This window comes from Aulonocara stuartgranti, assembly GCF_965226115.1.
Source record: "Aulonocara stuartgranti genome assembly, chromosome: 7".
Taxonomy (NCBI): Eukaryota; Metazoa; Chordata; class Actinopteri; order Cichliformes; family Cichlidae; genus Aulonocara; species Aulonocara stuartgranti.
Genome location: NC_138945.1, coordinates 64751848 through 64778548, shown reverse-complemented (window position 1 = coordinate 64778548; position 26701 = coordinate 64751848). Strand labels below are relative to the sequence as shown.

Below are 26701 nucleotides of genomic sequence, written 5' to 3'. Positions count from 1 at the left end.
AAATTAAAATATATTTACAGTATAGCTGTCCAAACGTTTGGACATTTGTGTTATTAAAATGCCATTTACATCTTTATTCTACAGGGCCTGAAAAGCCTGGGAACATTAGTGTTACAGAAGGAACCAACACCTTAAGCATCAGCTGGATTTTGCCTCGAGGAAACATTAGTTATTATCAGGTCAATATATCCAATGAAAACTTAGTGTTTACAAACTCCAGTCAAACAATGGCCACAACAACCAGTTTCACCTATTTAAAACCCGGGAGACTCTATAATATCACAGTTACTGCTTTTGCTGGAAACCTCTGGAATACATCTGACCAGGTGTCATTTGCCACTGGTAAGCCCAACAACCTAATCTCTTTTCTTTATCACCATGTTTTTGAAGACCCTGAGAACAACTGTGGATACCATTAGAATGCTTCAAACATGAATAATGAGATTCTTGTGATAATAAATGTTAAATTGGGTACAAAAATATTATATTCAATTGCTGTTTTCAAATGCGTTATGCAGAAACACCTAAACAGTTAAAAACAGAAACAACAACAAAAAAACTGTGTAGATAAAGGTTGGCATCCTATCTGGAAACATAGGAGTATACTTATTTTATTACATTTTTATGGGACTGAACTGTTTTGTACTTCTTTAAAATAGCAAAATGACTTTAAGATGGTGTTATTTGTACCCTTTAGTTCCCAAACCTCCTGGGTCCATCATCTTTAGTAGCCGGAGCAACTCCTCACTCCAGCTGCAGTGGGCAACACCTGATGAGATGATCGGAGCTCCAGGCATCATATACAGTATCACCTATCAGGCTGTGGGTGGTCTCAGTCAAAACACAACTTCCACTCAAAATAACACTTTGCTTTCACTCCTTGACTCTGGAACCAATTACACTGTAACAGTAAAAACTACTGGACCTGGAAATTTAAGCAGCACGATTGTTCAGAATTCTTCTTTTACCTGTAAGTACAACAAAGAGAAAAACAAAGCCGTCAGACTGTCTGTTTTTAATGCGTGGTTTTACTGGCTAGCACCTAAGAACAATTCATATTAATCAACATATAATATGAGTGTTAGTGTTGGACAGTTTATTGTTAAGATATAGAGAGGAAATATGGTGTGAAGAGTTTGGTATGACATGTAACATGGATCTTTGATGTAATAAGTGCAAATCATTTAACTTCGGTTGTTTAACATTGTTTTCCAATTTGTCTTTTTTTAGTACCAAACCCAGTGAGGAATCTAATAGTCAGCCCTGAATCTACTACTTCACTAAATGTGAACTGGTCAAATCCACTGGGGGTCAAATCGTATTATATATACTTAGTTGACACTTACAATGACACAGGAGGACTTATTTACTCAACAAACATCACCAATAATAGCATTTCTGTACTGAATCTAAGCCCAGGAACTAACTACAGTGTCGCAGTCAGAACGAAAGCTGCAGAAGGAAGTGAATCTACGGTGGAGAAGGGATTCAGTTACACAAGTAAGAACTAAGATATAAACTCAGTCAAACTGTTGAAGTATCAGTGCTGTTTGGTCTGTGTTTTGTCACTTGAATACTTCAAACTGCAAATTTCTACAGTGCCCAAACCTGTGACCAACATCACAGTGGAGAGTGTGACCACGACCTCCATCAAGCTAACGTGGTCCAGACAAAATGATTACAAGCCTTCCTACTCCTACCTGGTCATAGCGAGACAGAGTGGCAGCGAGATAAAGAATGATTCGACAAAGAATGAGACGTACACCTTCTATAATCTGACCTCTGGAGAGCCGTACACATTTTCTGTGTTCACAGTTATAGCAGGGGTCAAATCCACAGAGGAAAATACACAGAGTTACACAAGTATGTCTTAAAAATCTCTGAAATGTGCTTCAAAGTCAAGTCTTCCTAATCCATCTTGCAATTTATAGTGATCCCCAACAGACTGTCAGAGCTTGGTTATATGTGATATTGTATTATTTATATGGATAGCATTTTTTTTTCTTAAAGGGGAACTGATAAGAGAAAAGAGTTCCAGGCACCACAGGCAGATATAGAAGCTTCAGTAAAGCTGAAGCCTACAATTTTCATAAAAAGTTTTCCTCCCTGTTTGACAATCAGTAGCTGTTAGCTCGATACCTTTGCTCTTTAGTTTCTATCCTTTCTGTGAAAGGTCTCAACCCCGAGCCAAAATATAACATCATCAGGGTTTTAGTGATGGTATATAAACTTCTAAAAGTAAATCTTTAAACATGTTTTTGGTCAGAAAACAAGTAATTTGGTCGACATTTTCTTTGTGTTACTACTCAGCCCCTATTAGTCCAATATTAATGTTCATTTAATTTGAATCTTCTTTTTTATCCAGTGCCTGAAGCAGTCTCAAACATTACAGCCGTAGGAACCACAACTAGCCTTTCAGTGAGCTGGACACTGGTGACAGGGAAGGTCTCCAGTTACAGTGTTGTGCTAAATAGTGCTGGACAGTTAGTGAACAGCACGGATGTAAACAATCAAACTACAAACATAGTCTTTGTGGACTTGACACCAGGAGTAATTTACTGTGTCCAGTTGATCACCAAAAGTGGACCTTTTCAGAGTAACAGTTCACGTGTCTGCGACGCAACTTGTGAGTTTCATTGACAATCTGACTTCTACCTCAAATTGTATATTCAGCATTTTTATCAACACCTATTTTAAAAATACATGTATTGTTTGAATTAATCAATCAAATAATCAAATCCTTCTCCTTCTTCAGTTCCCAACCCTCCTGGCTCCATCACAGTGCAATCTCAGACTGTTAATTCCATCAACTTCACCTGGGCCCTTCCACAGAACATGAACCACAATCAATACAACTTTAGTGTCACCACCACTAACAACACCTTTGTGACAAAAGACAACTGGTTCCTGCTGGGAAACCTCACATCTGGAAGCCCCTTCAATATCTCTGTTGTTACTGTGGGTGTGATGGGATATAAAAGTACATCAGTGACAACAGTAAACTATACCAGTGAGTAGACATACAGCTGATGAGATTGTGATTGTTATGGTGGATTTTCCTGGTTTTTTTAATTATTTTATTTTTATTGAGTTTGTCAGAGTGAAAGAAAAAGGATAGAGTTTATTTTGACTGGTACACTTTGTATTTGTTTTTGTTTGTTTGTTTTTATTTGTTTTGTTTACTTTTTTGGGATGTAGTGACAACAAAATGTCATTCAGACAGATTTTAAAATGTTTGGAATCAATTGTCTGTGTACGACATGCTGAGTACATAGATGTAATGCAGGTGTCCTTTTTCTAAAATAGTAATATTGTTAATACTATTTATCGTATTTCTTTTTCCTCTGAGTGTGAGGAACATGTAGCAGCAATCACAGGTTTTTCATCTGTCTCATTTTCTCAGGACCATTTCCTGTATCCAATCTGACTCAGACAGAAATAACTACAAATGCAGTGACCTTGGTGTGGGCACAGCAGGAGAGCAAATTAAGCTACTCTTACTGGGTGCAGGTCACCAACGAGTCCAATGTTACTGTAAACAAATTAAATGTGAACATAACAAATGCAACAATCAGAAATCTTCGTTCTGGGAGCAACTTCAACTTCACTGTCACTACACTGACAGCAGATGGCACTCAGGCAGATCCTGTGACAGTGTCTTACTTCACACGTATGTACAGTATATGTTGTCAGAATCTCTGCTTCTCCTGGAAATCCACGATACTAAACTCAAACTAAATCAGTAAAAACAACCAAAGTCAGCAACCATCAAAAGCTGAGCTTGGGTAGTTTATCATTATTCCAGTGAAAGAGAGCTGTTATAAGAAAAGTGCTGTTCATGTCCCTATAATACTGCTGTTGTTATTATAATAATAATAATTCCTCCTGTGTTTGTAGGGCCATACGGTATTACTGAGTTGGAGGCTGAAACCATAAACACAACTGCTATAAATCTGAACTGGACGAAGCCAGCTGAGTACAGGGCTGACTATAAATATCGAGTTGCTACATCAGGCTGTGCCTACAAAAACAACACCCTGGGACAAGAAACCATACAGATCTCAGGCCTCGACCCTGGGACCAACTGTACCTTCTGTGTTTCTGTCATGGCAGCAAATGGCATTGAAGGACAAACAGTCTGCACTTCTCAGTACACGAGTACGACTCAGCTGCCCTTTCTAGTTTTCTTTGTCAGACTATCATTGTTGACATGTTTTAATCCTTTGTTCTCTCATCACATCAACAGAGCCCGAGACAGTACAGCCCACTATCTCAGGTCATTCGAATAGTTCCATCACAGTGACATGGACGAAACCTAAAGGAAATGTGGAGCATTACAGTTTGCAGCTAATACGTAATACAACTATTCAATCCCTGAACTCTTTGAATACATCCTATCAGTTTCAAAACCTGTCAGCTGGACAAGCGTACAGCGTCATGTTAACCACAATAAGTGGACCCTTCAATGCGTCATCTGAACTTGTTACTAACGCCACTCGTGAGTAGAATAAATGTCTTCAATTTTGAGTGTAGTCACATTTATGTTAATATGTATGTATGTTTTTATTTACTTCAGCAGGTTTTGAGAATTTAGCTGTTACTGATAAAGTTTAATTTGACACTACACTAAACAACTGTAAAACAAAATTAATTAAAACAGTGAGCACTTACATAAGGTAACATGTTGCATCCCCCTTCCTCCAGTCCCTAACCCTCCTGGGACGATTGAGATCCTGAATAAAACAACGAGCTCCATTGAAACTCGATGGACAGAGGCGCCTCTGATGACCGGTGCTAATTTCTCCTACCTGCTGACTTACACGTCATCCCAGCAATCCAACAATACAAATACCACAAACACCAGAATGAACACCAGAATGAACATCTCTTCCCTGTCTTCTGGGACTTCCTACAACATTTCTGTGAAAACTGTGGGGGAACTGGGATTTCAGAGTGAGACAGTTTATGTCTACATGGTCACAACAAGTAAGGCTTTCATTTCTGTAAAGAAGTATTGGAGAAGTTTGGGCAGTCTCCTCTTTCATTATTACTGTATGAATTAACTTTAATATCTCTCTAATGTCTGACAGGACCACAGGCAGTGCAGGAGCTCACGGCCACTCCAGGAGAGACATACATCACAGTCAACTGGACCAATCCACCTGACTACAAGAACAGCTATAAATACGTTTTGTCCTGGAATCAAACTAATTCCCAAATGCAGAACCTCATAGTTACACAAACTAATTATACTATCATTAACCTGGAACCTGGTCAGTGCTACAGTATTTATGTCACCACAGAGACCTCTGATGAAACACGGGGTGCACCAGTAATGATCACCAAATGCACAAGTACGGACACTAAGTAATAATTCTGCAAAATTTTGTCACCTATCTTTTACATGTGAAAAATGTAATTTTGATGATTCCACTGTCACCAAAAGATAACTGAACAATCTGTTTTTGACAAATAAAATTTTGTCAAAAACATATTTTGTATTTTCTTTAGATATTTGATAGAAATATTATACTTTAATAGAACTGACAGATTTGTTCATTAGAGGTGTTCTGTTTTTTCCTTATTTCTGTTTCATGCTACAGATGCAAGCCCAGTGACAATCTTAGGCTGTCAAGGTCCAAACGACAATACTGCACAAATCATCTTGTCATGTACCACACCCCATGGCCAACACACTGGCTTCCAGATGATTGTAAATGGAAACAACATCAGTGCAACTGCATCTTGCAATTATACCATTTCTGGCCTTAACCACAATACTATATATAATGTGACTGTGATAACTCTAAGCCATGGAAATCCCAGCATTCCTGTGTATCGCGAGTGCTCAACAGGCATAGGTAAGGCTTTGTGTAATAATATTAGTGTTCTAATGTACTTAAAAACTAGAGTTTGAGATACATAGAGAAGCCTTTTATAGAAAATACCAGTTCCTAATAAAATCCTTTTTCCTTAATGGTGCTCAAAAACATCTATGCATTCATTTGTCTGTGACTGCTTTTATTGGTTGAGCTGTAGTTGATAGTACACTTTTATTTTTTTATCAAAGAGCCAGTAAATTCTGCTAGTTAGGTGCAATCGAATGGTGTCACACACAATAGTTTCATACTACAGATTGATCCAAGGATGTTTAACGACTCTAATTTTACGACTGCCTAATGAAATCTTTCTTCATTTCTCTGTTACATTTTTTCCAAACATTGTAGCTATCACTACTATTGCTGTTGCTGTATCAGTAGCAGTTTTTCTCATTCTCTTCAGTGTCCTCATCGCCTTTATTATCTACTGGAAAAGGTTTGCCACTATCACCAGTGATAAAAACATGTTCATTAAATATCCGTGTATATGAATAAATTCTATATTTACAGTTTATATACTTTATCTGCTCCTATAGGCTAGCCAAAAAAGAATCACCAGACATCCAGATTGAATCTTTAAGGTAAAATTTGTATTTTTATCATTTTGTTGTACTGTATGTATGATATACTTAGACAACAATTGTTCCTCTAATTGCTACTTATTCTTCTTTTTTGCATTTTTTATAGAGCCAAAGTGTAAGTACAACATTTTTTAACTCTCAAAGCTTCAGCATATCTTCCAAATATTAATTCTTTCCTGAAAGCACCTTATCACTCTTGCCTAAACTTTGGTTTGAGCAGAAGTGTGGCCGTGAGTGTGGAGGACTTTGAGGCTTATTACAAGAAGCAGAGAGCAGACTCCAACTGTGGCTTTGCAGAAGAATTTGAGGTAAATCCCCAAAACTGAATATATTAACTGACTCTTGATTTGTAAATATACTTATTCATAGTAGAACAATTTTATTTTTATTTCTTATTTTAACAATTTGTGTTCTAGACACACTCACCAGTGTCAATGTCAGTATAACAGCAATAAATCATTCCTGGTACAGCTTTACAGTATTACTTACAGTGCTCCAAAAGCTTTTTGCTGCCTGAAAAGAGACATCTTGGAGAGGTGCAACTGAAACAAAATCAAATGTAATTACTGTTACCAGAATGAGCCAAAATAATACTGAAATGTAATGCAAAGGGCAAAAAAAAGAAAAACTACCCGGAAAAAGTTTCATTTGCTTCTCTGGTACTCCACATGTAGCCACCAACTTTTTTTCTCTGTATTTTAAAGGACCTGAAGGTTGTTGGCACAGCTCAGTCAAAGTTACATGCACTGAATGTGGAGAACAAGCCTAAGAATCGCTACAACAATGTGCTTCCATGTGAGTCACTTTAACAAATCCATCTCTGCTGCTTTGATCATAACACCCTCACTCTTTAAACAATATCATTGCCTGCCTTACAGCATCTGCTACCATTTTAGTTTGTGCCTTGAACCAAAAAATAGCATGCATCTATTAATGCATAACAGTGTAGGAAAATAATTTCTAATACTTTTTTTTTTAACAATAATAATTTTTAATTCCTTTCATGCTCATTACATTTCCCTTTAATTTCATCTCTTACATTTCATTTACCCTCTTGTTCACCTCCTAGATGACTCTTCTAGGGTGAAACTTTCCATTCTCCATGGAAGTCCGTCTGATGATTACATCAATGCTAACTACATGCCGGTGCGTACTGACACTTTTTGAGGCAGCTCTCTGCCACAGTCATTGCAGCATCAGCAAGCATCCTACTGAGCAATATAACTTTGCTTCTTGACATTGCCATTTGTTAAACGTTTCTGCCTTCATGTAAACTCTGCTTTGAAAAACGTCTCAGAAAAATCCAACTTGCTGTTTCATGTGGTTGAGCTCACATTTTATTTGGCAGGGTTACAACTCGAGGAAGGAGTTTATTGCAGCTCAAGGTCCTTTACCCACCACGGTCAACGATTTCTGGAGGATGATCTGGGAGAAGAATGTGCAGACTCTGGTCATGCTGACACGCTGTAATGAACAGGGACGAGTGAGTATTAACAAAAACACCACAACTAGCAGGACAAGCATGTTTACAGTAGGGATAGACTGATCTGATATTACGTGTCTGAATCGGTCCAATACTGACCTAAATTACTTTATCGAATATTGGAGAGAAATAAAAAATGTAATCCGATCCCTTAAATCTCACAAAACTTGCGACGTGGCATAACTCAGCTCATAACCGTAGCACGTTGGAGCACGTGATAGAGCGGCTGTGGCGTGCGAGACCTGTTGGTGATCTGGTTGAGCATTTGGAGCCTCGCTACCAACCCGGCATTTCATCTCCGTGGAAGTTATCCCAGAGAGAAGTAGAGCAAGTGTTTAAGTTCATCTCTGAATGTTAGTAAATGTTAAAGCATTCCCATGTTAAGCTTATCAACCGATATACATATATGGAGCGACTGCCTCTTTCTCCCCCTTCCTCTCCTGCTGCTACTTCAATCATCTGATCTTGGTGGATGTAAGCTGTAATTTAATGGCAGGTTTACATAACCCCACTCTATACACCTGTATGATATCAGTGTGACCACAGTAATCCCACCCACTTGCTGCCCAAACTTTTTGTTTGCAATGGACAGCTAATCAGAAGAAAGTTGTCATAAAGGGAACGTGACCACGAAGGGACACCGTTTAAGACATGGGTACACCAGGTGTCAGATAAACGAGGGTTATTTTGATCATTCAGAATGAGTCTAATAGAGGCCAAGAATGAAACAATACAGCTGAGGAAAAAGTTAGAATCCCTGTGATCTATTCATATGTTTCCATCTATACCAGGGGTCGGCAACCTTTTTGATGATGAGTGCCGTCTAAAATGTCCTCAGAAGTCAATGTGCCATATGATTGCATTGGCAATAAATTTAATAACGCTCTATACAGTCATGTGATGTTCCCCTGTAGCTCTAGTAGGGCTGTGCGATATGACCAAAATCTCATATCCCGATATAATACATCTATCGTCCCGACTACGATATAAATCACAAAATTTTAACATTTTCTGTAAATTCTGTGAATCTCGGGCGACTTGCGTGAAGTGTTTACAGCTGGACGTCGTGTACCTGGAGTCGAGTGTTTTAACAGATGCATAAACGACACATTTTTAGTCATAAGTTGTAATGGCTGCCGTTTTCTTTGTGAGTATTTATTACACGGCGTGCTGTGGTGAAAAGCCTGTTTTAAGGTTTATTTTTGAGCTTCTGACAGCTCTTTTTAGCTTCTCATCCGTAAACACTCTGCAAACTATTGCATGTGATTCAGTTTATTTTGAAAAGTCTCAACAGGATCTTGAGCTTTCTTGTGAAAGGTTTGTATGGGAAATAAACAAGCTGACACGCGATGGTTTTACCGTCGTTGTTGCTACGACAACGCGTAAAAACATGCTCTTTTCCGTCTGTAGTGTGGTTATATTAAATATAAGAGAAAGAGAGAACTTTAAGAAATTAATATAGCCACTGCAGTGACACAAAACGTTGAAAAAATATTGCCTTAAACTTTTTATTTTGCGACACCACGAAATAAATGATAGCGTAAAATGAAACGATAGATGTTTTTACAGTGTTTTTTTTTATGTAAATGTTATTTTTACAATGTTTGCAGGTTTTTTTTAAAGCTAAAACATTTCCTTTCCAGGTAAAATGTGAGCAGTATTGGAGTTCTGGTACCAAGCGGTGTGACAACATCATTGTAAAAGCAACCTCTGAAATAACACTTGAGGACTGGACCCTCAGGGACTTTGACATTAAAAATGTGAGTGGTTTTCACATTGGTTTCAATATTGTTTTGTCTATATAGTGTCAGTGCTAAAGATAAATATACTACAATAATAGAAGAAAGCCCAACAATTACACGACCCCCTATCACCAAGCATTTGGTAACAATGGGAAGGAAGCATACTTCATACAGCATATATCCATATTTGTAAATTATTTTTGTAATAAATATTTATCATTTTTCAGAAGTATTTTTAGGAAAGGGAGAAACCTTTAGATTGGAAAACCCTATGGTCCCTGAATATTTAACATGGTTTACAGTAGGCGTCCTGCAACCAAAATAGACTACCTATTAAACTTTCCAATGTCTTAACAAATCTATGGTAATAACAAGGTCAGTGTTGACTGAAGTTCTCTCTGTTTACATCTATATAACTAATACTTTGTATCTTTGATTGTTGTAAAAAGGCACTTTTGCTTTTGCTTTAAAACATAAATCCTTGCAACACATTTTTGTCATGTTGTCCAGTTACCGTTTGAGGTATGTGGTAGTGATGTATCAGTCGAGTATGAATCGGGTCTTAGAGCCGGCTCTTTGAAGTGAACGATGGGAGCCGGCTCCTTATCGCGAGCCGTGTTATTTATTTATTCATTTTTTTCCTTTCTCTTACCCTCCCTCTCTCTTACCGAGCCCTGCGAGGGACATGGGAGAAAAAAAATTAAGATGAACTCGCAAAACTTCAAACTGGTGCAAGAATGTGTCCGAAAACGTCGGAGCACTTTTGTCAATATGTGATGTCTTGATAAACCGAGCAGATATTTGAAGTTTACACAGCTACGTTCTTGCCTTATCTTAAGTTTATTTTGTGAGCCAGAAAGTAATATTAAAACTAAGTAGCTATCGCCATAGTTGGAAACTGGAATTGGCCCGGCCTATCCCATAATTCATAGCGCGGCCCAGCCAATTCCAGTTTCCAGCAATTGCGGCATCTTCTATATTTTATTGTGTTGTGGTTTGAAGTGTTTTGTGTTTTTTCACTTTAAATTTGTTGAAACAGAAAAAGCTGAACATTTAAATAGTTAAAAGTTGAATTGTAAATAGTTGTTTTTTGTAATATGTTTATATGTTTTAAAATTAATTTTTTACATTTTATGTGAAGTGAATAAATAAAAGCATATTTATATAATAAACATGTATAAATAAAAAACCCCACTATTTTTTACATTAGTAATTCATTTTGTGCATAACTTTATATTGTTATTGATAATAAATTAATTAAAGCAACAAAACAACCTAAAGAGCCGCTTGGGAGCCGAAAGAGCCAGCTGTTTATAGTGGGCCGAGCTGAAAGAGCGAGTTCTCTAAAAAGAGCTGGAATTCTCATCACTAGTATGTGTTATTGTGTCTTGAGGATCTTCAGCTGTTTTGAGGTGCTTCGCTGTTTTGTCCTTCAGGTGAAAACAGCAGAAACCCGAGCAGTTCGTCACTTCCACTTCACAGCATGGCCAGATCACGGGGTACCAGAAACCACAGAGCTCCTCATCAGCTTCAGACATTTAGTCAGAGAGCACATGAACCAGTACTCAAAACACTCGCCCACAGTGGTCCACTGCAGGTTTGACAGAGCACACATGCAAATACACTCACAACTTTGTATTTATCCAGTGTGACCTGTTTTCAAAAATATATATATATATATTTATATATCTGTGTTTCTATGTTCTTTATGATTAGTGCTGGTGTGGGGCGCACAGGTACCTTTATAGCCATAGACAGACTGATTTTCCAGATTGAAAGAGAAAATACAGTGGATGTGTTCGGCATTGTTCATGATCTGCGCATGCACCGACCGCTTATGGTGCAGACAGAGGTAGGAATGTTCACATTCACTGTAGTGTGTTGTTTGACGTGATGAGTAATATGCCATATCTCAATGAACTTTTGCATTTGACATATGTGCAGGACCAGTATGTGTTCTTAAACCAGTGTGCTTTGGACATCATCCGGTCGAGAACGGGGACCAATGTGGATCTAATCTACCAAAACACCGCGGCAATCTATGAAAATATAGGCCCAAAAAAGGGGGCTCCCAAAAACGGATACCACAACTCATAGGCCCAGAAGTCCATCAGTTCTTCCATCTCTCTTCACTTTTAGAAAGAAACTGAGCAAATATCTGTGAAGGAGAGGCTGTGAGCACATTTTCCTGGATTTATTTTTATACCTTTTAGGCTTTTGATAACAGTCATCTAGCTTCCTGGATTCAAACTCAGATTATTTGATATTTATTTGTTACGATTTATGAATGTTGACAGTGGACGAAACTGTACGTAGAGCTGCAATAATGGATTATGTGTCTTGGACACTTTGCTATAATTGTATATTTTTGTATTGCTCAGATGTTTTATAAATGCTTCTTAATACTGTATATGACTCACTGATAATTAGATCTTTTTGCTCAGGTAGTGTGATGGATGCTGTACAGGTATTTTTGATCAGGAAAAACTTATAATAACCTTTGCCTTGTATAAAACAAATGCTGTTATGAAGACAGTGTGCCTTTTAAAGAGTTTTTTCCACCAGTTCACCAATAGGTGGCACTCTTATGTCTTCAAATGGAAAAGACAGACATCTGAAATTCAGCTGTCTGTTTGTGCATATTTTAAGCCAACATGAACTCTGCAATGTGTTTAAATGAAGGAGCCTTTTGCACATGTATGCACTGTATTGTGAATAATGCACTGGATGCATTTGTTTTCTACACTGTCTACTATGGAGATGTTTTTTTCAGTAGCATTAATATTTTGGCCAGTGCTTTGTAGACTGTTCGGATTATTTCTTTATACATACAATACTTTTATTACAATTTTATTTTTGCAATTTTACTTGCCTCAATAAAAAGCTCAGGAACTCAATTAAACTAAACATGTTCCTAGCATCTATGGTGTTTGTACTTTGACGAACTTAGTCCATTTTTTTCCTTATTTTCTACGTTGTGCATTCCTCACGGAAACTGTAATGTTATGTCACTTCCTGCTACATATCCGATCCTTGTATGGAAATACTGTGATGTTAAAATGGCCAGAGAAGTGCAGGCTTAAAGGACAGGATTTTCCATGAGGCAGATACTTTACTTTTTTAAAGATAATTTAGTAAAAGAGTACGCCTGTAGATATTTTTTAAAACGTATTTTTATTTTATCATAGTGTATTTAAAGCTATTTTAAGCATTTGGGTTTTAAATGAAAAATATGTATAATAATTACTAAGGTTTTAGGATATTTTATATGATGCTTGATGGTACAATGTGAAAATATATATAGAAAAAGGCAAGGATTCAAATTTTGTATACATTTTAACCTGTCATATGAAATGGGATTATATATATTATAAATTCTGGAAAATAGGGGCGTAATACTCCTCTTATTGTTTAAATCCCTCAGCTTCAATATGATTAAAGATTCATATGCTTGCTTTAATGTTACCTCTGGACAATTGTGAGTTTGGATCTATTTACAAAGCTCATCACTCAGAAAATAAACAAACTGCACACTGTGTCACAGCTACTGCAGCATGTCTGATAAACTCATTATGTATATAGTTTCCAAATTGTTTGAGTCAAATGGAAGGATCAAAAGGACCAACACAATACATGACTGCATGCTACAGAGCAGGATTGAGGTGTTACACCTTTGAATTATTCAATTTGAGGTTGCAGGTAGATAAGTGCACCCTCAACGGATGAATAAATAATACCATGTCTGTTTCTTACTTTGTAAGGAAAAAGCTTTTCACAAGGAGACTTTGACAGTTTTACAGCTCAGCACATCAGGCCTTCTGTTGCAAGACTTTGTACAGTATTGAGGTGGTTTAAAAGACCACTTTTTGTACACAGCATTGTTTTTCTACAAATGTAAGATTTTTTCAGCATGTCAGCTTAAATAGGCCTGCAGTTTCTCAGGCTTCTACTTTTTTCTCCCCCACTTCCCGACATAATTTCTGTCTCATGCCTCTCAGGTCCATAAGTTCGATGTTTAAAAAGTAGATCTGGCATTTGAATGCCCCATTTTGAACATAAATCCTGACCTGCAATTGGAAAATTAAAATAGAACAAAAGATAACTGGGTGATCCAAATTTAATAATAAAAGACCTCAAATGCTTATATGCCACAAATCCACCATAATGGATTACACTAGGATGTTTTTTCTAACCTTCTCTGAAATTGAATATAAAACAACAGTAAAGAGAAAATGAAATATTTGTCATCTGATCTAGGCAAAGGTACTAGACCACTCTTTTTCACTACAGTTTAAATATGGCCATTTCTATGTAAAGACCAGGGATTAGAGTTAGGTCCATATATATATTTGGACATAAGTTCTGCTTTTTGCCTGTTTACTAAGACATTTTCCGAATATAGTTAATGGACATGGACATAATGTGCAGACTCCCAGCTTTCATTTGAGGGTATCCACATTGATATTGGATGAAGGGTTTAGGAGTTAATTTGAGGTGTGGTGCTTGCATTTTGGAAGATTTTGCTGTGAACAGACAACATGCAGTTAAAGGAGCTCTCCGTGCAGGTGAAACAAGCCATCCTTAAAATGCAAGAAAAGAAAAGAAAAAAACATCCAAGAAATATTATGAGTGGAAAAATGTAGAGTTTGGTACATTCTGAGAAAGAAAGGAAGCACTGGTGAACCAAGCAACACGAAAAGATCTGGATGTCTATGTCTATCATCCACCATCATCTATGGTGGATGATGGCAAAATCATTTCCTTGGTCAAGAGAAATCCCTTCACAACCAAGTGGCCAATCAATATCCAAGTCTAACATAAAGAGAAGACTGCAAGAAAGTAAATCCAGAGTTCCACTGCAACTGCAAGCCACACATAAGTCTCAAGAATAGAAAGGCTAGGTTGGACTAGGCTAGATTTGCAGAGGCAGTGCAAGGGCTTGGGTGTGCACGGCTGCCAGTGGCACTGGGACGCTAGTGTTCATTGATGATGTGACACAGGACAGAAGCAGCTGAATGAATTCTGAGGTGTTCAGAGACATGCTGTCTGTTCAAATCCAGTTAAATGCAATCAGATTGATTCGGTGGTGTTTCATAATGCAGATGGACAATGACCCAAAACATACAGCAACCCAGGAGTTTGCTAAAGCAAAGAAGTGGAATATTCATGAATGGCCAAGTCAGTCATCTGATCTTAACCCAATTGAGCATGCATTTCACTTGTTGAAGACTAAACGTCAGACAGAAAGGCCCACAAACAAAAACCAGCTGAAAGCTGCAGCAGTAAAGGCCTGGCAGAGCATTAAAAAGGAGGAAACCCAGCATCTGGTGATTTCCATGAGTTCAAGACTTCAGGCTTCAATACCAGCAAAGGGCTTTCGAGTATTAGAAATGAAATTTTTATTCTTAGTCTTTTAATTTCTCGATTTACTTTTGAAACCCTAAAACTAAGGGATTGCGTTAAAAAAATTCCTCACACTTTTATGCAATGTTTTTATTCTACCTAAAAAATTAAAGTTGAAAGGCTACACTTAAGGTGCATTTGAGTTTTTTCATTTGAATTTCATTCTGGGAAATCTGTCCAAATATATATGGACCTAACTGTATGTGCAAATATGAATTATACATTTATAATAAAAAAATTGTGTGAAAATGTTTGCTCTTATAATTTTTCTGCCAAGCTATATGAACACTTCACTGAGTCTGAGAGTCTTTATCTTTACTATCTACATTTATCTAATATGAATATTTAATGCTAAAATTCTCTGCAACATCTTGATGAACTGGGACTCTAGATTTGAGATCGAACCAGATTAGCATGTATAGATCTTATACTTTATTTTTTCTAATTTCATTTAGATTTTTATTTATAAAAAATATGCCCAATATGTGATCTGGATGAACTTCAAATGCCCACCTCTGGGACATGAAATTAGCTACACATCAACCCCGCAAAAGTAAAAGTCTTCATCTGTCATTTTACTACAACAAAATGACATACACTGGCAGGGAACAGTGTGCTGCCTAAAGAGTATCTGATATTGCATGTAAACTTATTTTATGATTGTATATTTTTATTTTCTACATGGAGTATGTTTACATTATGTAATACACTTCATTAAAAACATAATGTATATGTCAGTAGGAAATTCTCACTTATGAAGTTTTGTTTGTCCGTTTTGACTGGTCCCAGTTTGTGTACAAGCGTTTTCCACAATAGTAAATGTAAGCAGACGTGAAACTGAATCTGAAGCGGAAATGTGTGCCGGTGTTTATCTTGTAGGTCACATGCAGCTGGTGTTGTACGCTGCTACGGCCACAGGTGGCGCCATAGCTCCCTGTGTGTGACGGGCAGCAGATGATCCAGTCCACTCCGCACTCTCCATGTTGAGAGGAACCGAGCAACTTGTTCTCCAACCGTCCGTCACAGCCCAACTACTGCCCCCCTAAACCACCCAGCTGTCTCCATACAGCACCGTGCTATGACGCTGGACTGGAAAAGAAGCTTAGGAGCAAGTGCATGATCGTTTCCCTGATCGACAAAGAGTGAGTTTCTGTTACTACAGCACACCGCTAAGCACAACTTGCTATTTTTAGTCAACGTTACTTGTATCTATACAACTAACCCATGTTTTATGAGCTAACTGCTAGTTAGCTCTGACAGCGCTGAATAACAAAATGAGGGAAAAAATTGCGCGTTTCGTGGCATCCACGCTGTAATTTTAGTCTTCTCATCGTCGCAGCATATGAAGGAATTCGTTCAGTGGTTATAGTAACGTCATTCTGAGTGTTTGGTTTGCCGTCTCGTTGGGTAGCAGCTAACCTTACTAGCTTGTTGCCTCAAGTAAACCCCTCATCGCCACGTTAGCGGAGCAGCCCGTGCCCCATGCGGCTGCAGCTTTGCTGTCACTCGTTTGCATAGCAACCACGATCCCCGCCGATGCCCAGGATGGCTGCAACAAGCGAGTGCACGTACCTGTATGTGCTGCTTTTATGTTAAATCAGTTACAGTGTTGCGTTCACTTGCTTTTGTTACAAACTGTAAATAAATGAAAAATGCGTGTTATTGTGCTGTTAAGCACATGTGGCGGAGGATCATAGGAGTATTAACTGTAGTCATTAATCAAGCAGTCTGTAACGTCTCTGTATCATCTATGTCCCACGTGGGATGCGACGTTTTGCTTTGACTTTACTGCAGAGTGCAGATAATTCAAAGCAGAGCGACGAGGCTGGCAGACATTTAAATGTCAAATATGTGCAGGACAGTCCAAGACCTCGCCAGCGTTGGCCGGCTGCACTGTTGCAAGTGTGATACCAAACGTGTAACCTTTTTCATGGGTTCACCAGGAACACATTGTAAAAGCCAGGTAGGGTTTTCTGCAAAGAACGCTTTGAAACTCACCTTAAATATTTTTTTAATCTAACGACACACGCCTCCTCCATATTAATTTGACAAGAAATTAAATGCTGTGATTGCCAAATTTGGGGTTCATAATAACAGATGTTTAGGTGCCCTACTTTCTGCAAGTTTAAAAAGTAATCCCAAGCAAAGCTGATAAAAAGCAACATATAAATACTGGCCACTTACATTAGAAAATGCCTTCTTGTTTTCAGAAATCTATAAACAGGTGATTATCAGTATATGCATGAGCGCTTCCTTCATTGGTGCCAGTCTACATTCATTGACAAGTCAGATGCTGCAGCGCAGAAATGCCAAAACAGAGTGTTTTTTGGGGTCACTCAGAAACACAGACTTCATTACATAGCTTGTTTGTTTACAAGACCACGCTGAGAACGTTGCCAGCTCCGTCATGTAGTTCTCATTAAATTGTCTGAAGTTTCTGAAAGGAGTTCCTCCCACAGCAATATCAATAAAAAGTAATTAAAAAGATCCACATTGGCATTTGTGCACATGTTAGGGGTTTGTGAAAAAAGTGCAGCTTAAGAAACAGAAGATCATGAGTTTCTTCAAGCTTTTTTAAAAAAAAAAGTGCGGGTCAAACGATACTCGTGGCATTTGATCTGGATGAGATGATGACTAACTGTGGAGGCTTTTCACTGCCACTTTGTCTCATCCATCTTTAATTGTGTGGTATTATGTCGAGTCTGGCTTTGCTTGTGATGAGAATAACACTGGAGTGCTGGAGTGCACTTTAGTTAATAGTTAAAGGGTTTAGTGGAATGTTTCACCCTTGGTTGAAGTGAAAATAGATAATATGTGGGAAACTGCTGCAGAGCTTGACGAAGAGGCAGTTTTAAAGTGTGTCACTTGTTCACACTCTCTACTTCTTTATTTGCTTTGTTGCTTCAGCCTTTCTGGGTCTGCACATTCACTGGACTCAGTCTTTTAAAGAGGGTTATATAGAATGATAAACGTCTAACGTGCACTGTCGTCATTCACCATCAGATAAAAAATTGATCTGATATTGAATTACTGCAGAATGTCCTACTATGAGTGGTGGAAATAGCTGAGATAGGACCATGGCAAGCATGAGAAGGTCATTAGTATTACGTGGGCAGTGGAATTAGGTCATGAAATCATTACTAACAGAGACCACGTCTTGTTGCATATCTGATTTAAATAGAGTCTAACACCGCTCATCAGATTGACGCTTAATACAATTTTTTCCACTTTAGAAAAACAAAAATCACATTTGCTTTTCTGCGCTGATCTGTTGACACCCAAAGCCTTGACACGTCATGTGACAGTCTACCTTCCTCTAATCAGGTGGTGATATTTAATGGTGTTGGGCCCTAAGCCTATCAACTAGAACTGTGGCTTTGCTCTGTTGTGAAACACAAATGGGGGAGAGAGTGGCAGTGAAAGAAGGAAAGAGTAAAGAGCCGTTTGAGTCATTTTCTGTGGGTGGATAGTCCTGCTTTTTATCAGTGCTTTTTCTAGCAGGAAGACACAGCAACAGATGTCCCAACTTCCATGCTGTACTGTGAAGGATATGCAGAAAATACCACATCTCACTGCATCCTGTAGATCAGTCTCCACAGGAGAAGCCAGCTAGGCGTTGATGACGGGTGCTAGGTCCTCTCCGTCTTCCAGTCTAAATGCTAATCGCTGCTTTATTTGTTTTTATTTGGAAATCAGATATTTTCTCTGCTCCTGATTGTCTCTGTGTATCTGAATGGCAATTTTCCAAAACACACTCTTCCCTTTAAAATGCTACTTTGAATCTGGCTGGTCTTCAAAGTGGAATTGTCCTATTCCAGGGCTGATAAGTGGCTCAGTGCTGTTTCCAGTTCCTCTGAGATTTAAATGCTTTCCCCGACATCTACTGGGGGAATCTAGGCTAATACTGCTCCATACTGAATTTTCCTCTCTGCCCCTAGAGAGCGAACGCACTTTTAGTAGCCCATATTGTTCCAAGATTCTCTTCCCCGGCAGAATTTTTCATCACAAGTTACTTTACAGATGCTAGCTGACATTTATGTTTTAAAACAGGCCATTTTTGTCACAGAATGTCACTTTTTCCAAGAAGAAAAAGTATTTATGTGAGCACAGAAAAACACAAAAATGTTTAATGTCTTCTTATTCCCTCATGGGTAACGCTTTTATCCAGATGCACACATTGTTTGCTCAGATATTATTATGTAAAAGTCAGTGGGACTTCTGTTATAAATTTGTAATTTGTAAATGTCTGCAGTTATGGTTTTATTTCCTCTAATATTAACACTGAGTAAAACACCCTACAGGTCTGGAAACAATGGCATTTTGCGTTGATCTGAAATCAACCCTGCAGAGTGAGGCAAAGGCTTGTGAAACCACGATCATGACGTTTAAATGTGGAACTGAAAACTAGATTCTCTCTTTTTTTGATGAATTGTGTATCAAACAGTGCATTCCAATTATTTTGCTATATGATTTAACAACCGACAGCCAGGATTTTAAAACTCTGGGCTCTCTCCGTGTCTCCTGCTTGATTTATCCAACACACACACACACACACACACACACACAAAGAAATAAAGCATTTGAGACTGACCTCCTGACCCTTAGAAAGTGACTTCTTACTTTGTTCCAAGGAAACTGACCAGCAGGTGTCTGTATTTAGAGCAGGTTTGACACCATACATCCACCACTCAGCTTTCTACAGACTGCCAACGAGTATTCTCGCAGTAGCTAGTGCCTCTGCAATCAATATCCACCTCTCTATAGGTTACTACATGGAGTTGGTGGTTGTGTAAATGCTGACAGCTTTGGTTAGGGCCCAGTGTGCTGTGTGGATATTGTGGGTGTAAAACTTGATTTATTTAAAATAAGTGTCCATTATAGATGCTGTTGTGTTTTGTTGACATGGAATACATTCACTGTTTTGTTATTAAATAATAAGCAGCCATATGGATTAAGCTACTGCTATTCAGACTTTCCGCTCATAATGTTTTTGTTTGATTTTGTGAATGAGCTACATTAACTATGATGCAATATCCTTTTAAAAGTCTCCATTTGTTTTACGGCTGTTTCTGAGTGGCAGGGCTCGTAAGGAGATTTTGTTCCGTCATTGAAAATGATTGGCACTGTGCGCTGCCCATGTCAGACGCTGATAATCTGTAGTTTTCTGGGATAAGCTGAAGCATCTGTGTTGAGTTTACTGCAGGGCCGTTGTAGATTTCGGACATACTTTTAACACAGCATTTTTTTTTCTGTTTACAAATGAGGTGTTGCTGAGAGGCTTGGTTACGTCATCAGTTTGTCAAATTCCACTTTATAGGGTTATCACAATCCTCTGTGCTGGCAGGATGATATTGGTGTTGAATTTTTGCCTGATGTTTTTATGACATGCGTTTTATTGGTGCCAGACAAATCCATTAATAGCTGTTAATGTAATTCTACAGCTTTGCCTTAGGGATCAGTAGTGTTAGCGTTCTGTCTGTTACTATGTCGTCTGTTTTCCTAATGAAGTAGTTAACAGGGGGAAAGTGGCTCTGTTACACTAAATGGAAACTTGTGACATCCATCTGTAGATAAACATGCCAAGTCACTCCAACAAAACAAGCATTGCCTTCACCTTTCAAAGTAACATTGGGTCCGAGACGATGGGTGATTTCCATGACACGGGACCATCATCTGACTTCAGTCTTAAAGTGACACTACACTACACTTTTAGGAGAGATTGCTTTAAAAGCTATTGATCATGAATAGTATGATTTATGCCATTACAGTGGTTTCCAACAGTGATTGAGTGTCACGCAGGGAAAAAAAATCTATGCTGTTCATAGGAGGTTGTTGAATCACTGCTGCAGCTTTTATCTGTGCTGCCTTACGCCCTGCAGTGTTTATGTGAGTCTGCTTCTAGCATTCCTCTCTGCTTCCGCTTTTCTGTCCTTATGTAAACAAATCTTGCTCTCATCTTTTTGTTGAAGGCACAGAGATTAAATTGATAAATGCTCCCATCTAACTCTAAAAAACAAAAAAAGAAGCTAAAAAACCTAAACCTTAAAACAGGCTTTTCCCTGCAGCACGCTATGTAATAAATACTCTCAAAGAAAATTACGGCAGTTTCAGCTTATGTCTAAACATGTATAGTTTCATGCATCTGTCAAAACACTCGACTTCAGGTGCACGACGCTGAGCTGGTCCCATTTTGCTGGATTGAACTGTGATTTTTTCCAGTTTGTGATGCCCCTGATTTATACCAGACTGCTCAAACAATAGACCCCAAAGTAGGATGGCATGCGATTAGTACATTGGTCTTTAAGCGACATGAATACACTTAATGTTAAGTGGCCTTAGACCCAGAGCCAAATTTTGCATTGAGTTTAAATTGTGACCATAACAGACAGTGAGTCCTCACTTTGTGTCTCTGTGTCTCAGCAGACTGATTTTTATGTGTTGATAGAAGGTTATGTTCTGTTTATCTGTGCTATCTGTCTTCACTGGACAGACAGTTCCCGTATACCAAAGAACATTTTTAAATACCTGCCTCTATTACCCAATGCTCATATGGATCATAGTCTCAAATTCAACGTTAAGTGAAAGTCTTTGTCAAATTGACATTTCACTTAAAAGACAGTAGCTAACTTTATATCTGACTGTTGATGTCTAGCTATGGTCACAGCAAAATCCTTTGTGGCCTTATGTTTACCTAAGTGGGTTTGCATGGTCAGAGATGAGGGTTGTTGAAGGAGGCTGCTGATAAGAGGCCTTCCTTACGAAGGCTGTCTGACGTGATAAAAGTACCAACACAAGTACAAGTGAGGACTATTTGTATCCATTTAATCTTTAGGAAAATGATGACCTCAAGTCAGCAGAACTGTTCAAGATTGTTACAGGATAGACAGTTCAATTTGACAGGATAAAAAGGTGGATTTTTAGACTCCTAGAGGAAGTGAAGGGTTTTAAAGCACAGCTGTTACAGTAAGTCCAGAACTTTGGTTTATTGGGCAAAGATGAATAAAATATTTTCAGTTGGAATGGCAGACATTGTTAATGTTTCATGGGTTGGCTATAATGTTACAGCCAGTACTATATCAAGTTGGAAAACCTATTTCTAGTCTAGTTATTATTCACACTGTTCCTATTTTTATATTGATTTGAAGCAAGTCTGGCTGATCTGGAGAACTAGTTACATGCAACAGAATTATGCTATGAAATTACAAGATGCAATGAATCAAACATTTTTAATGTGCAATGTAAAGGATCTAGAATCAGAATAATTTTGTTGCTTTGCATCTTTTTGCACTGCAGTGATCTTTGCCCCTCATCAACCAATCAACTCAACTCAAGTTGCTAAGCAACTTGAGTTTGGCACTTTGGCATAGCTGCCAAAGCAGAGAGCTATGTCATTGGAAATCTTTTCAGTTTTCAGTAGGGAAATTTAAAATATTTCCTTCTAAAATCACAACAGAGGCTTAATATCACTGTACTGTGTAAAAGTTGTTTCCTGAAGGAAGTGCTGTAAAAACCAAATGCATGAATCTAAGGAGCTTGGAAAGAAAAGCGTCTGGACTTCTTTAAGTTGCTTGAAGACATTTCACCTCTTATCTGAGAAGCTTTTTCAGTTCTAATGTCAAGTCAAGGTCTTTTCCAAGCTCCTTCGATTACAATGACCTGGATGACTGAGGACCATCATAGACAAATGCATGAATGTTGCTGTGGTGTTTTAATGTAGTTTCAAATATTTAGTTTCAAATGTTTAAAGCAAGACAGCAATCATTTGATTTAGTTCAAATCCATCACTAATTGCATTTTTTCATCTGTAATCTCTTTCTTACACATGTTACCTTCCTATCATTGCTTACAAGCCCAGCCTGACTTTCTGCTATGAATGCTGGCATACCCACAATGCCTTAAAATAAATGTTAATTAGCTGCTTCTGTGAAGACTAGCATACAATTTGCTGGTTAGATTCTATTCAGCACTGTTTGTTTGTAATTGTAGGGATAGTGATTGCTCTCTTTCTGACTTATATTTGGCCCACTATGTATGAATGTGATATGCGCCAAACAAAGAAGTACATCGTACACTGTGAGTCTCTTTAGTAAGAGTGTTGCATATAAACTGTCCGTTCTTTACACTTTTCTCTTGGCCTTTGGTCATGAGTTAAGTGCAATCCCAAGTTGTAATAGTGTAGTTTTTATGTGTTATGCAGTTAACTTTATTGCACTGTGAATTGGTCCCGAGAACAAATACTCTTCCATTGAAACCATGACACATTCTGGGCCACGGTGTCTTACTTCACTTGTGGTTTGCATTGTTTGTACATGTTGTGCATTTCATGATTCTTGTCTTTAAAGCAAAAAAAAAGGGGGCAAGCTAAATTACTCATTCCTTGTGTATTTTTCTTTCAGCTTTTTTTGTATTGGCTGTGCGTGTTTGACCTGATCTCGCCCCCCTCTTTGTCTTTGTCCCTCAAGTGCTGTTAGCTCAGCGATTCTCTTTCAGTTCACTTCTTATTTAGGTTAGATGTACTCAAGTGTTATGGCTTCCTCGTTTGCTAAGCAGCAGGATTTTAAAGGCGCAGATTCCACCACTCCTGACCACCCTGTTTTTTCACTTGTTGCACTACCATTACGTCTATTAACATTGGTGTAATCTGCACAGATACATGCATTTTCTCAGTTTTTTATTGCATGTATTAGGGGTATATGTAGTGCAGTGCTGCTTTGCAAACTGATGCTTGTGTGTGTTTTCGTTTGTAGATTTGTGACTTATCACATGTCCCAGTTGTGTGTGAATAGACAGGTTTTTCAAGAAAAGTGATTCAAAGGGATTTCAAGGGAAAACAAATGTAAGAATGGGAGGTGAAAACACAATTTTTAGCTGTAAATAATGAGAGTGAATGTAAATGTGTAACATCAAATTAAGTTCACTTATGTGGACATTGAACTGTCTGCAGCCATATTCCTGCTATCTTGCCTCACGTCTTCCTGGATTCACATCGTACTGGGGTGTGTGTTTATCTAGTGTAACAGAAGTAGTTCTCCATAAATATGATAGTGTGACTGTGTTCCTTATGTTTTGGTAAACACAATCTCCTTTCCAACAAAATGGGATTGACAGTATCAGCATTGAATCTTTTCTTTTCATTGATCTTTTTTGAGGGGGAAATTTGATCCATAATTGTATTACAAGTCAACTTTAGCTAAAGGTGCAGGCTTGTTCTGACTTATTGAAATAAGGACTGGGAAAGAGTGGGGTGGGGCTCTAACACAGTGGTGTGACCAGGAGGAGCATTAGCGGGAGAGACGTTGGGGGTGAGGCAGGTTTGAGCGTTTGTACTGTGTGAGTTAAAGTGAAACCTTATTCTAACTTTTGCATCTCTGCAGGTGAGACAGGCTGATTCAACAAAAGCTTCTGGATGCAGTGTCTCCTGGGGCTCAGGTGAAAGGTAAGTTGAGCTTTCAGCTGCTGGCCCACTCTTTAATTTCTTAGTAATGAATACACTTAGCTAAATTGGATAGCCATCTGTTTTAGCTTCAGTTAGTCAAATGGTTTGTGTGTGCTGTTAGCATGTTACCGTCCAAGCTTGCATGTGCTTGAGTACTTTAATTGTACTTAAATGTACTTAAATTTGTGAACTGATTTTCTCAGTCCATCACCCTGCTTTCAATATCTGACACCAATGCGAGCACATTTTTACCCAGCGTTGCCAGGAGGGATAACTCACTTTCTGAGCAGAAGTAGGGCACATCTCTTAAGGTGTGAAGCAGACTCTCTGTTTCAGCCAGTTTTTATTACATTTAAGTAGAATATTCCCTGTCTACAGCTATTTGATCAAAGTGTTGGCTAGAGCAGTAAAGTCTGTGTTTGTTCTATGTTTGTGTGCGCTAGAGTTTGTACACCATGTGACTTTAGAAGAAGAGAAACCGTTAGAAGTGAGATCAGCAGGTTACAGGGTGTGTCTGATTCGCTTGGTTCAGAGGGGAATAAGTGAGGTTTCACAAGGACAGCTGGCTGGACAGCAGCTGGATGGATACTTCTGAGAGATGGGCAAAGCCCTAAAACAGGCAGTTTGCCTGGGGAACATGGTGGTCTCTTATACAGAGGCAGGATGTAATTACTAGTTACTGGCTTTTTTCAGTCTTCTGTATTACACTGTGTATTTTTGTCTCTCCTGGAAGGATAAAAATATCTTTGTACACGTTTGCTGTACAAATTACAGATTTCACTTAGCTCTTTTGCACATCTGTCTAGAAAGGGTGACCGTGGATTTTTATTTACTTAACAAATGTAGCCTTGTTACTGTGAAAAATGTCACTTTGATGTTGTGGGAATAATAATAATAATAACACAGTAATCTTACTTTACTTTTAGTGTGCTGAAATTGTGTTGTCATTATGTAGGTTAGAGGTACTGCTTTGTGTGTCTGTGTAGCCCTAGGGTGGTAGTTATAAAAAGAGGCCAACTCGGTTCAGTACGGAAAAGCTCAGAGATTCAGCCATGCTAAAGTTGTTTACGTTGGCATGTGCTTGGAGCATGTGCTTTAACAGCAAATTACACATTAACCAGACAAATCCGGTACCTAGCAGCTTACTCCATGGCTGAACAGTCAGCGGGAAAATATTTAACTATTTCTCTCACAGATAACACAATTATGATTTGACTTGCGAAATATATGCATTTTTCAAGTCACGCTTTAGTTCAGTATTCATTGTAATACAATAATATGTGAGCCAATCTTTATATTTTGCTTTCAAGGAGCCAGACTTTCTTCTAATTTTTAAAGTGGTCCCATTTGTTCCCATTTCTTTAGCTGATTCAGTGAAAAAATGCCAAAGATGGCACAATTTGACAAGCACAAAAGAGTGTTTTGCAACAGTGAGGTGATTGCCAAAGAGCTATTAGCCAAAAACTTGGCAACACCTGGATTTATGTGTTGTTTGTGTTGTGGGGCATGCTAGGGAAATAATCAAATTGTGTTGCTATATCATGGATATTGTGAAATGGGGCTATCATGTAAAAATGTATCCATGTTATCACAGACATTATGATATACCACAGCCCTACAGTGTGGTGTTGACTTCTTAAGAGAATGGAACAAAAAGCAGCGATTCTTCTTCTTATCCTTCATGAAACTGCAAGGAAGTTTGCCTAAAAGAGTTCAGACTGTGTTGACGAATAAAGATAATCATACCAAATACTGACTGGTTAGAATTGTACCAACTATTTTTGTCTTTGTGACTTGCATAGAATACAGAGTAATCAAACATGAAATTATTAGATGTGATTGGGCCAAGTTACTTAATTAAACTAAAAAAAATAAATACTTACTTGGCTCTTTTGCAGTTTAATTGCATGTATTGAGTCCAGTTGCAATTTGGATTTGAAATCTATTAACTGTTCCTGATTAACTCACATGCAGCCACTTTTACACCATAATTTAGTAGAATTAATATTTCCTACTTCTGACAACTATTTTTGTGGATAGTAAATTATCCAAAAACTATATGATTATCATTTTAACACCAGATTGCATCACAATACACACTGGGTAAAGATGTAAAGTGTACAAGGAGAGAAACACAAGAGCTTTTTATGGCATAGAAGTGGAACATGAATGCAATT

The 26701-nt window shown here is 38.1% G+C and overlaps 2 protein-coding genes across 3 annotated transcripts in view; both read left to right on the top strand.

Moving 5' to 3' along the window:
- The window catches only part of LOC309709496 (receptor-type tyrosine-protein phosphatase beta), a 53876-nt gene extending 40621 nt beyond the window's left edge, over nt 1-13255 (top strand). Inside the window, exons 24-46 of the mRNA XM_082538109.1 lie at nt 85-342; nt 698-970; nt 1231-1500; nt 1600-1869; nt 2366-2626; nt 2756-3010; nt 3404-3670; nt 3898-4158; nt 4247-4498; nt 4705-4986; nt 5091-5354; nt 5604-5861; nt 6228-6315; nt 6416-6460; nt 6567-6575; nt 6681-6768; nt 7165-7255; nt 7530-7606; nt 7809-7943; nt 9587-9703; nt 11122-11282; nt 11402-11537; nt 11630-13255. Coding sequence (XP_082394235.1) covers nt 85-342; nt 698-970; nt 1231-1500; nt 1600-1869; nt 2366-2626; nt 2756-3010; nt 3404-3670; nt 3898-4158; nt 4247-4498; nt 4705-4986; nt 5091-5354; nt 5604-5861; nt 6228-6315; nt 6416-6460; nt 6567-6575; nt 6681-6768; nt 7165-7255; nt 7530-7606; nt 7809-7943; nt 9587-9703; nt 11122-11282; nt 11402-11537; nt 11630-11782 — 4271 coding nt within the window. The 3' untranslated portion in view covers nt 11783-13255. The remainder of the gene's footprint in view (nt 1-84; nt 343-697; nt 971-1230; nt 1501-1599; nt 1870-2365; nt 2627-2755; nt 3011-3403; nt 3671-3897; nt 4159-4246; nt 4499-4704; nt 4987-5090; nt 5355-5603; nt 5862-6227; nt 6316-6415; nt 6461-6566; nt 6576-6680; nt 6769-7164; nt 7256-7529; nt 7607-7808; nt 7944-9586; nt 9704-11121; nt 11283-11401; nt 11538-11629) is intronic.
- Nucleotides 13256-16008: 2753 nt separating this feature from the next.
- osbpl5 (oxysterol binding protein-like 5) overlaps nt 16009-26701 on the top strand; it is a 46832-nt gene continuing 36139 nt past the window's right edge. Inside the window, exons 1-2 of one of the 2 annotated variants that reach the window (XM_082539956.1) lie at nt 16009-16230; nt 24463-24524. The gene's annotated coding sequence lies outside the window, so the exon portion shown is untranslated. The remainder of the gene's footprint in view (nt 16231-24462; nt 24525-26701) is intronic. The other variant, XM_082539957.1, reaches the window with a different exon arrangement.